The sequence below is a fragment of the Humulus lupulus genome, chromosome 2, assembly GCF_963169125.1.
Source record: "Humulus lupulus chromosome 2, drHumLupu1.1, whole genome shotgun sequence".
In the NCBI taxonomy this organism is placed as follows: domain Eukaryota; kingdom Viridiplantae; phylum Streptophyta; class Magnoliopsida; order Rosales; family Cannabaceae; genus Humulus; species Humulus lupulus.
Genome location: NC_084794.1, coordinates 264,238,997 through 264,251,061, shown reverse-complemented (window position 1 = coordinate 264,251,061; position 12,065 = coordinate 264,238,997). Strand labels below are relative to the sequence as shown.

The 12,065-nt window shown below is 32.4% G+C and overlaps 1 protein-coding gene across 4 annotated transcripts; it reads right to left on the bottom strand.

Moving 5' to 3' along the window:
* Positions 1 to 300: 300 nt before the first annotated feature.
* On the bottom strand, positions 301 to 10,364 carry LOC133819346 (protein KAKU4). 4 transcript variants are annotated; one of them, XM_062252560.1, is made up of 16 exons: positions 10,202 to 10,364; positions 9,797 to 9,969; positions 9,548 to 9,682; positions 6,631 to 6,940; positions 5,797 to 5,861; positions 5,101 to 5,216; positions 4,500 to 4,612; positions 4,316 to 4,416; positions 3,456 to 3,638; positions 3,140 to 3,299; positions 2,899 to 2,978; positions 2,704 to 2,737; positions 2,524 to 2,605; positions 2,312 to 2,406; positions 972 to 1,041; positions 301 to 887 (listed from the first exon to the last, which is right to left on the bottom strand). In XM_062252560.1, the coding sequence occupies exons 4-16, from the start codon at positions 6,917 to 6,919 to the stop codon at positions 551 to 553; spliced, it is 1,725 nt and encodes a 574-aa protein (XP_062108544.1). In that variant the 5' UTR covers positions 6,920 to 6,940; positions 9,548 to 9,682; positions 9,797 to 9,969; positions 10,202 to 10,364; the 3' UTR covers positions 301 to 550. The 4 variants fall into 4 exon arrangements, with proteins under 4 accessions (XP_062108544.1, XP_062108543.1, XP_062108542.1 ...); XM_062252559.1 differs by having other exon boundaries at positions 972 to 1,047; positions 4,316 to 4,410; XM_062252558.1 differs by having other exon boundaries at positions 972 to 1,047; positions 9,797 to 9,985; positions 10,202 to 10,363.
* Between the last annotated feature and the right edge of the window lie 1,701 nt (positions 10,365 to 12,065).

The following is a 12,065-nucleotide window of genomic DNA, read 5'->3' as shown; positions in this document are numbered from 1 at the left end:
TATCACACTAAGAGAGGAGAGCGATCTTTTTTCCCTTACACTACTAATTGAATTGTCATTTACTAATTCAGATTTTGTTATCTTTTTAGATCTGCCAATATAGTTTTTTTTTGGGTAAAACTATTATATTGGTAGCATGGTCCTATTGAAAATAATAGAAATTAATCAACTTCAATGCATAATATCAAGGATGAATAGTGCAAATCGTTAATGAGTTAAGACATGTCAATTAAAAAATAAAAAATAAGAGCTTCCTTTCAGAGAAAATAATAATAATAATAAGAGTTAAAGACATGCCAATTAAAAATAATAATCTTCATGGGGTGCCACTACCCAATTTAAAATAAGTTTATTTTACATAACAATTTTTATGCCAGAGCATAATCGAACAAACAGTTTTAAACTTGCAAATTACCGTTCTTAATCAACCTTTACCGTGACTGTAGGTCTTTCCAAACTGCCAACTACTAATACTAAGCTTAAATATCTCGTACACGAAAACTACCTAACAATAAAACCTACGTGATAGACACTAAGCTAAACTAATAAATTACAACTTTCTTTTACTGTATCTGCTCAGTCTCTTTCCTTGTCGCTTTTCAGCATCGACAGTGGCATTCACATTGGCTGCTGCCGCTGGTCCACGTTTCAAGTTTTGCCGAGTCGTGACCCGAGGCGACACATTGTTCATGCTTGGACCATTTGGAGAGCCGTTTGTAATTTTGTCATTCTCGTTCATTGAATCGCTCACATTTGGGATCTCAATGTAAGTTTCACTCAAAAGCTCACAGGTCTCGCCATCAAGCTTGCCTGTAGCTGTATTGTGTTCCTCACCATCTGGCACTCCCTCGTGATGATCATGATCAGAACCTGCCCCTGTAGACAAACTGTAACCAAGGAAACCAGTTCATCAAAATTATTAACTAAATGAAGAAAGCACTAACTATGAGGTAATTGATCATTTTCAGTACCCAGGCAAGCCATTTTCATTTTCAGACACCCGTTCAGATATTGTGCAGTTGTTCTCGAGAAATCTTGGATCTGTAACTGCATGGAAAAGGACTATTATTTTGAAAAAGAAACAGCATACAATGAATGTATACAAGGACTTGAATAGATGTTTAGTGTTTTATAAATTTCGATTCAAAAGTTGATTTGTAATTAAGTACGTATCAAATGTCCACTGAATTCAGGATCCAACAGTGACTAAACTGTGATAATGTAGAAGAACACAATCAACTCTGGGCTGACCCGTATAAAAAAGCATCAGGTGATAATGATTTAAACAAGCAAAAGATAACTAAGATGCTGAATCCTTAACTAGACTTGAATCAATGTTTAAAAAGGCATTTGTGACGCGGAAAAAAAATGCACCGAGACGTGCACCTTGCTAGGCAGAAGTGAGGCGCTGTGTTGAGGCGGTTGAGGCGGAAAAAGAGAGAGGCGCTTGTATTTTCGTAATGGGATTTTTTATGCTCAAAATCAAATTAAAATATAATTGATCTTAACTGATCTGAAATAGGCCCAATGAAACTTAAAACAAATTAAATTAGATTTAAATAGGCCCAATAAAACTTAAAAAACCAATAAAATTAGAAACCCTACTCACTCGGCCCTCCTCTTCTCCTCTGCCCAGCCGTGCTTTTGAACCAGAGAAAGGAAAAAAAGAACCCAAAACCTGCCTTTACTACTATAGTTTGTTCTAGGATAGTAGAATCTAAGATTCTAATTCTAGAAACAAAAAACTTTATTTTAGAAATTTAGACAATTTATGAGATATTTATGTTTGAGTTTTATAAGACATTCATCTTATTCTATATCGGTATTCTAAAAATATTTTTTTAATTAAATATTGTAGGCTTACGTCTCACCTCACAAAAAAGTCTTGGCTTAAAGCACTATTTTAAACATTGACTTGAATTAAAATTGAGATGGGGATTTTTAGGATTTTTAAAAAATATTATATGGTACGCAACTACCATTTGAGAATCCAACCACGAAAACTAGGTGACTACTGAGAAAATGCATTGAAAACATATCAACTTTGAATCATCACAATAAAACTCAAAATAGTTTAGTGTCAAATTTTGTTTTCAGAATGACAGAATTTATGCTCTCTAACTATTCTCATCTAGCATATTTATATCAAATTCTAAAAAATTTAGGTGTCACAATACTTCAATAGGTGCATTTAGATACTAAATTTCAAAAACAAGCACGTAATCAGTAATATCACATGGATCATAAAATTGAGCATGCAAAGGTAGTATTATTCTAACCCTAACAACTACCAAAGGGATACAATACTTACCCCGCAGGCTTCCTGCTTCAATAGCGCTTAGCTGCTTGAGAGTTGTACTAGTGTTTGTGTCATTGTAGTTAGGAACATCACCAATGCCAGCATTGCTGCAAACCAAGATAATTTCAATAGTTACAGAAAAATTGTCAGTAATGGCATTAGCCATTTTTTTTTAAAAAAAGGAAAGAAAATATGCTTGACAACCACAGAGAGAAAACTCAAACCTGGGGGATGCGTTCTTAATATCTTTTGAAGAGTGAAGTTTATGTTCTTTGCATGCCATGTCTGCTAACCCATCCTTTGGACCTACAGTTTATTATCAACGTGTGAGTAACTAACCAACTAATTTCACACAAGACTACCATCCAAACATGTCACAATGGTTCAAAAAAGTAGAGGATCACCTTCTCCATCAAGAGCATGAGTCATTTCCAAATCCTACAAAACAGTTGATAATATCATAAATCAGTGACATTTGAAAGTCAGACTTAACATGGCGAAAGCATGTATCTCTAGTTGCAAGTACTCCAGAAAGACTTTTATAGAGGGAGGAGGCATTCTCAACACAGCTGTACTAAAAAATTCCACAACATGAAAACCTGATTTTGTTCAGCAATGATATTAACTTGATTTAGCGATGAAGCTTCATTTTGTGACCCATCTAGTATCATGTCCAAACCTGAGGAAGCAGAAATTGAAGTTCCATGTCTTAGATTTTCAACAATGCCATTTAATTATTCTGGAATTCAACATAACTGAGCAACTCATCAATCTGCAAATGATACACAAGATAGCTCAGACAAGCTGACATATTAAGCTCAAACTAGCAGAGAATTATACCCTGAGAGCTTGGAATAGCTCTATTTTCAAAACCGGAGGCAGACCAATCAATTTTTTCAGATGGTGAATTTCTTAGCATCTCTTCAGTTGCTTTAGCACGCACTTTCTGTATTTCCTCTTGGATGTTCCAAGACCCTGTGTTAGGGGTATCCCATTTAGGCTGTGTTCAAGTTTTAGCAAGTAAATCATAATAAATTTAGTCAATACAGAAGTGGTAGAAAAAAATATAGAAAATATCTTAGTACCAGTATAGTTTAATCATCCAAAGCCAAAAAAAAAACGAGAAAAACATAAGAATAGATGTTCAATATGGTACCTTGGATGAGGACAAAGAATTACCACCGATTGAATAAGGTGTTTCCGCATTAAAAAGATGTGCACTTATTGGTGATGAAGATTTGATCTCTCCATGGCTGAAGGTAGGAGATGACCATTGGGGACGTGTACGCATATACACTTTGGCCATATCAACTGGAGAACCCACTTCGGCTTCAATAGCCTGCAATTAATCAGATCAATTTTGCAAATGCAACCAACAATATTATACTAGTGCAGAAAAGCTATACAGATTTCACAGTGATACTATCCTTGCTATTTAAAAAAAAACCTAATAATAGTTAACAGATTATATAACTTGAGTAACTTGTAACTACCAATTTGGTTTCCAAATCCAAGAATATGATATGTTTATGTAACACTAATATCATAGAATTTGGCATTACTTATAACATAGTATCTGTAAGCTTTTAATCCCGAAAATTTTGGAAGAATTATCTGCCATTCCTACTAATGCATCTCTAATTTCTCTCTGCTTCTGTTCTTTTTCACCAAACAGCCTGGAGTAAAAGACTTCAGTCAGTTCATCCATAGTCAATTTTCAGTTATAATTTTTTTAGGAACCCCTCCCCACCAAATAAAGAAAAAGGTTCTTCAGCACTAGTTCAACTAATGCCTATAGAGCACATATCTTCTCAATGATTTCCCTCATATTTTCTACAATTGATATTTAAGGATAGTAATTTTTAAATGGTGCAATAAACATATGAGCAATAATTAGCCTTCAAGACAGAAATGAAAACTGCACAAAAGGATTCCATGTTAAATGAAATGTACCGGTTAGCTTTAACATTAAAAAAAAATACTTTGGAACAAAACAGAATCAAAAGCAAAGGTTACATTATGCAAATCTGATTTAGAAGCTGATTTCAATTTCTTTGCTGACGTCCACTTTCTCGCTTCCATAACAGCTCTACAGCGAAGATCATGCATGTCTGTTTCTGCAACATAATTAACACCATCAATCCAACATATGTAATTAATAAGCAAGCCAAAATATTTATTTGCTTTTCAGCAATCCTACCTCCAGATGCTTCATTTGGCATCAAAGTCAGACTCCCCTTTTCTGCATCTTTAGTGTTGAAACCATCTACAACTCTCGACTTAATAATCTTTATTAATTTATTGCACTCTTCCCTGGTCAAAGAAAAAAATATCCTCAATAAATATAGTAAAATAACTAAGAAGCTCAATCCACCAGAAACTTATGTAGCAAAAAGAAAAAACATGTAAATTTATGAGAATACAACTAAAGTTCAATTTGTATATAAGAGATAATCCTTTAGTAAGCAAACATAAGTCCTTACTAAGTACAGATTTAAGTTCATAAAATCAAGGACCGTGAAAGTACAAGACAATTCAGGCAACTAATCACAGAAAACCAATAAAATGTACTTTAATTTTCACTCTCATGAAAGCATTAAGCTAAAAGTTCCAGGAGCTTGTAACACAGTGATAACAAAGAAGATGGAGAATACAAGCTTAAAACAGCACAAAAAAGAGTACCAGCTAATGTGAAAGAGAAGAGAAACTCAACATTTCTGGGAAAAAAGAATAGGATGGGGGAAAGTGCAACATTCCAACATGAATCCTAACTTAAAATCTTAAGACATGCTCTCAATTACCTCGTGAAAGTCTCCTGCATAAGTAGCTCCTCAATTGCATGCTTGGTGTCTCTTTTTCTTAATGTTGGTTCAGGATCCTTCCTAAAGTAATTGATTACTTCTGATGTTCCCTTCCTCTGATGCAGCCCACAATAATCAAATCAAGTGTGATAAAGATAAAAAAAAATTATGAGACAAAACAAGCCTCAGATCGTCTGGTAACTACTGCATCATGGCAAGGAAACTAAGAGAAGACATTATGTCAGACTCAAAGTAGAGGTTTCAAGTAACTCCACCAACAGGGCAAACCATAGAACATCATCCTTCTATCAATAAATGTTTTATTTTACTAGATTAAAAATGTACTGAAACTTCTGTACTCACTTCATGACTAAGGCTGTGATTCATATGATATATGTCAAACAACATTTGCAGCTGTGTTTACTGATTAGCAATAGTGGAAAAAATACAGCCCTCCAAGTCACTTGACATTTGGAGAAATAACCCACCATTGCACCATAAAAAAATTCTAGAAACTCAAAACTTAGTTTGATCATGATAGCATCCTATCAAGTTGTCTACATAAATACACATGTAAATGACAGGTACTGGTAAAGTGAAAAGTTATTTCATGCACCAAAATATACCAATATCAATTCAAAGAAGACAAGCATGCTTCCAAAAGAGCAAAAAAAAATGGTCAATATGTCCAATTACCTCATTTAATATGTCGGTTCCTTGAGATGAGATATCATCAACGTAATTATTGTCACAATTCCCCTCTGTGTAATAAGAGTCACGTAATCTTGTGAGAAGATATGAAAAGAGACTTAAAGCAAATCCAAATTTTTGCCTGATTTACTGAAGTACAAAACTAGCATGCAGCTGATAGCTAACTATTAAAATAGACAAATACAAATGTCTAATGAGTCAACATGTCAAAATATAAACACTGGTTCTCAGTCGTTACCTAAAATACATAGTATATTACTAGCCACAGCATTCAAGATCCTCGGCCAAAACAGTGAGAGGCAATGTCGACCAAGGTATTTAAAATGTCTCTAAGAACTAACAAACTAAGAGATTTTTTTTTTTTTTTGAAAAAAGGAGATAGAGGTCAAATAGACCTCCTCTCAATAACAAACTAAGAGATATTAAAGTGGCATAAAACAGATATCTTATACCAGTAGTGAACTTAAATATCAGTCTTAGAATATGGCACCACAGAAAACCCACACCCTAAGCAAGCCACAGAAAACCCAAACCCTATGCAAACCAACACTTTTGAAACACAATATTGTCCAAATAATTTTGTTAAGGGTATCCATTTCCACTGAATCCTATATGCGCAGATATAGAATTATAATAGTTTCTCCCCCTTCTTCCATTTTCCCAAACTAAGTAAACACTAAAAAGAAAATATTAGAGCTAGAAAGTATTTTTCTCTGTAAAAAAAAAAAAAAACCCCCACAAACTCTCAATTACCTAGAGAAACCACACCAAGAAAAACACCAAATTCAACAATCCGCACAATTATAAAACATTACTTACCTGAATTGGAGTCAGAGCCCAAGGAAGAAGAAGACGAAGATGAAGAAGAGGAAGTAGAAGAATCATCCAGATAAAAGACGGACGAAATCAGCTTTCCAGCACCACTAGCAATCATACGAGTTGGAGAAAAAATAATCTTGGAAAGCCAATTAGGGTTTTTGGGTTCTGGATTTGTCACCCTCGGCCGCTCATACGGTGTAGCCCTTGCACCAGCAATTCGCCTAGTTCGAACAATCTTCCCACCAGACCTAGCTTCGAGGTTTTGCTGGGATCTGGAATTGGTCACCATGGTTACTTGAAGATAATTAACCTGGTCCACACAATAAAATAAACGAAGAAGATGAGTACTTATAGTTGCAACGATTTGAGAATTATTGCGATTATAAACTCTCACTACTACAATCAAAGCATGGCCGACATCCCATGCAAGCATAAACTTCAGTTGTGCAGGGATTGACGTTCTATGCATTATACAGCAATTGATGTGCCACGGCATATACAAATTAAAACTTAAAAAAAAAGTTGAATTTAACGATAGGCAAGAGTTTCAATATCACATCCAGCACATGCTTTTGCTCAGCTGTTAGCCGCATCTGAATCAACGAGTAAAAAGGCTTTTTTGGGGGTTTCCTAAACATTATCATGAGGCTAACGCCTCTCTTATTATTCTTATTTTGGACCTGTTTTAAGTAGTGAGCTAACAAAACTAATAACAATTACATTATTAATTTTACTGCAACAAAAGTAACTTTTCTAAGTATGGGGCCTGAGAACGGTGCCTAGAATAGCAAATTATTCATAATATCCAAGCATTAGTTAGAAAATACCACATGAAAACATTTGAGGCTGCTAGTTCAAACATTTAGTTTGAGTTTTTCTTCTACTTATTCTTCTTCTTTTTTTCAATTTTGCCTTAATTTTTATTGTTATGATTTAAAAGTTTTGATTAATAGTGTTTAGAAGTTTACAGTTTTACAAAAAAAAAATAGATTTCTAATAGAAAATGGCCTAACAACAGTGCCTAGAATAGTAATTTATTCATAAAATCTTGGCATTATTAGAAAACACTTGAGGCTGCTAGTTCAAACATTTAGTTTGAGTTTTTCTTCTACTTATTCTTCTTCTTTTTTTCAATTTTGCCTTAATTTTTATTGTTATGATTTAAAAGTTTTGATTAATAGTGTTTAGAAGTTTACAGTTTTACCAAAAAAAATAGATTTTTAATAGAAAATTTTAGGCTTAAGCCTTGAGGCCTAACAACAGTGCCTAGAATAGTAATTTATTCATAAAATCTTGGCATTATTAGAAAATACCACATGAAAACACTTGAGGCTGCTTGTACAAACATTTGAGTTAAGGTTTTTTTTTTTTTTGCCTTTATTTTTATTGTTATGATTTACTAGTTTTAATTAATAGCGTTTAGAAGTTTACAGTTTAAAAATTAGAAACTAGTCTTATAAACAATGATCCAAATGTCTCCTTGTCTTGATATTAAGGGATCCATGGCTACTACATAAAAGAAAATATATCATGAATCTCATGATCGTTAAAAAACTGCTACTACAATGATGAAAATTTATCCCATTGGGTACAAGCAGTGATTACCAGTTACATCATTAAATAAAATCTTATTTACATCGTCTAACTAGGCTTCTCTTAAGAAAAAAACTAATTAGATCATATCACTATTGGGTAAGAAAATTGAGAAACAAATTTTTTATATTAATAAATCTAACATAGTACATGATGTAAGGATTTAGCAAAAGAATACTTTATTCCATCAGGTACAAGCAGTGCATATCAGTTACATCATTAAAAAAATCTTATTTAAATCGTCTAATTAATTAAGCTTCTCTTAAGAAAAAAAACTAATTAGATCATATCATTGTTGGGCAAGAAAATTAAGAAACAAATTTTTTATATTAATAAATCCCACATAGTACATGATGTAAAGATTTTGCAAAAGAATAAACTTTATATAAAGCCATGAGGGTGGTCTTAACTCAAGTAGCATCATCAATATTCAGAATATTTAACAAGTTTAAAGCAAACTTAGATCATAACTTCATAAAGCAAACTTACATAACTCTTTTGAGTAACCAACACCTAGCTAAACACAACACTAGAATATACTTTTCACGTAGAAGCATATATATAAAGCACGAAAGTTTAATTAAGCACTAAAACAGGTTGTCAACACAAAGACAAGAACAGTCCCAAAAAATAAAGGGTAACTGAGCCACAAGAAAAAGATCTAGAACAAAAGCATACAAAACCCAGATATCAAAACCTCAACCAAAAAGTTAGAAACTACATGCCATCAAATAACTTCATAACCTGATCAATTTAAACTCTGCCGTTTCTTTATAAACTAGGCTACATTTGAAAAGGGGCTAGACAACTTGAGGCATGAGGACAAATAACCTAATAAATCCATTAACAAGAGCAGTCCAAAAAACAATATCATATCCTAAATACCAAAGCCAAACAAAGAACAGTTGCATATAATAATAGTAGAATAGAGTTCATTGCCAACTAAACTAAGTATTCAACCTACTTGTTTATACTTGAAATTAGGAATACAAACACAGAGAAGTAACATGCCGGTTACACAGCACAAGCAACAAATTTGATAATTCTTCATACCAGTTTCTTAGAGGCACTTTAAAAAACATATTATGTGCAAACAAGGAAGGAAGAATTTGACACAATAAAATGCAAATAACAGTATTAGAGTGAAGTCAGACTACCATAAGCAATCATTCAACAAGCGTGAAGCAAATATACAGAGCTTTTTATGAGATTTACAAACAAAATGTAACAAATCTCATATCATTTCATTTCAAACAAAGATTTGTTGATAAATAAACTTTTAGCATAAATTTGAAAATAATTGAACTAAAAAATAATTTTGTACCTGTGAGAATGGTGGGTTTGACGAAGGTGGTCGACGGTACCCACTTGTCCTGCCCGTGCGTGAGGGAGAGAGTAAGTGGTCAGAGTTGACGAGCAAGGAGACAAAATCTGAGAGGAAGAGGGGGTCGGACCTTGGCTAGGGATTTGAAGAGGAAGAGAGAGAGAGATTGGTATACCGTTTATTAAAAAATTATATAAAAAGAAAATTAAAAATAAAGAATTATTCTCTTATTACACGTGAAATAGTTACCCCAGTTTTTCTGCTAACTGCTATGTGGTGGCGCGTGAGTTTCACGTTTCATTCACGGCACTGTAGAGAGTTGCCCCATTGCCGTCTCTTGATTCGACTCCACACAAAGTAAGATTATTTCACGTTCCTTTTGCTCTTTTTCAGTTCTCTTTCTGAATCTTTACAGTAAAATTCTGCAATATAATGGAACTGCTATAAATTGTGATTGTGTATATTGTTCTTGGTTTCTTCCATTTTCAATGTGTTAAACTTATGTTCTTCCCTAATTTAAGTTTTGCTTTCTAAAAATAGTGAAAACCCTCATCTGAGCTTACTTGTAAACCATCTTAAGATAAATTCTATGTTAATATAATCAAAAAGTTGTTGTAGTAATAATGGGTAGAAAACATGTAAAGCATAACATACTAGTCAATAATAGGCGCCATGTCTGTCTGCACTCCTGGCCGGAGGAGCGGTTTAGGGCATGGCAATCCAAGGGAGGAAGATGAAGAGGACCACTATAATCGCGCTGATGGCTTTGCCTTTCTTTCAGATCTGTTTTTCACCGAAGCGGTGACCAATCTCTCTCTTTCTTTTTATCTCTTAAAAACTAAACGGTGCGCAGAAGGCCATTTAGTACAGTACAGGATAACTTTAACAATAATTCTTACCTACTCATAAATTTTAATATTTGACAACAACTTTCTAAATAATAAATTAATATTACAAATATTTTATTTTAGATATATATGATCCTTCATCCTTGCATGTGTTTTTTTCATTTTAGTTTTTATTATGATGTAATGACTGATTTAAAAAAATTAATGTAATATAACATATATATACTAAAATTTTAATTATTATTACAAGTTTCTAAATACAAGTCTATGAAAGTTTATTTATATTTATAACTAACTCTAAGTTGGGCCTAGAAAAAATTATTATATAGAATTTATTTCAATATAGAGTAACTTTATAGAACTTTTATAATAATTGGAAGGGTAGCAAAATAAAATTATGAGATTTTAGCATGATAATTGTAAACGGCAAAATTTATAAGAGAAATTATAGGAAATGGCCCAAAATAAAGCTATCAATAAGCTAATGTCTTCATTTTTTAAATTATAGATAAATGGTCCATTTACATTGTTGATTACCTAAATTGCCTTTTTTTATAATTTTATTTATTTATTTAGGACTGTATGACTTTAATATAGTGGTATATGTCTATTAGTTTTGTTTAATTAGTTTTTATTTTAAAATTATATTGATTTTTTAAGTTTTTTATAAGTTGTTGGTATATTATTTTCCAATTAGTTTATATGTTTTTTGTAGTATGGTATATTATTTTTTTTTTGTGATATTTAATTTCTATTTTATTATACATAGTGGTAGTATATAATTTTGTATCATGGTATATACATTTTAATGGTAGTATATAACTTTGTTAGCATAGTATATATATTTTTTAGTAATAATTTTGTAAGTTTTGATGGTATATTATTTTTCAACTCAGTATATATATTTTGTGGTATGGTATATCATTCAACAACCCATAAAAAACGAAAAAAAAATTAAAATAATTTTAAAATAAAATCTAATTAAACAAAACTAATATACATATACCATAATATTAAAATATTTAGAATAAAATAGTAATTTGCTCGAGGGTGTATTTGGTAATATGTGATATTAAATAGATGATTAGGCTATTTTACTATAAAATTAAAAACATGGACATTTACTTACTTTCACACAACATTAAGGGTCATTTTGCACCATGCCCCAATTTATAATTGTTGAGAAGATTTGTTCGCATGCATCGACAACCTGTAGAACAAAAGAAAAAAAGATTGTAAATGTCTTAGGATACTAGGGTGGCTAGTCGAAGGGACTCCAATGGTCTTGTTAGTAAGTAGATAAAATATATCGAAGTAAAAAAATTAAATATACTATAGTCACTGTAATGTGATGGTGGAAGGCTAGCTTAAGTGATCGGTTTCCTAGTAGTTAAGAGGTTGAAATAAATTCAATTGTAAGTGAAGTGAAAGTGAGTGTGTGATGTCCCACAAAGAGGCCTAGGGCTTCCTCTTCGTCAATGAGCTTTGTAACGCCCTACTACCTTAGAGATGTTACTAAGTGAGTTTAAATCGTGCAATTAATTCGTTAAACGAGATTCTTAGAACAAAAGTGTGACTAAGCTAAAATCAAAGTCATAATCTTTGAAAATAATCTTATTTCATAGAAAATTATAAAAGTTTAACATTTGGGATCCCAAAATACAGTCTAG

Coding starts and splice junctions, on each gene's coding strand:
- LOC133819346 (XM_062252558.1), bottom strand. CDS start 6,919: ATGGTGACCAATTCCAGATCCCAGCAAAACCTCGAAGCTAGGTCTGGT. Junction 3,300..3,455: donor ATTCTTTGTCCTCATCCAAG/GTACCATATTGA, acceptor ACTTGAACACAG/CCTAAATGGGATACCCCTAA. Junction 2,979..3,139: donor AGCTATTCCAAGCTCTCAGG/GTATAATTCTCT, acceptor CTGCTTCCTCAG/GTTTGGACATGATACTAGAT.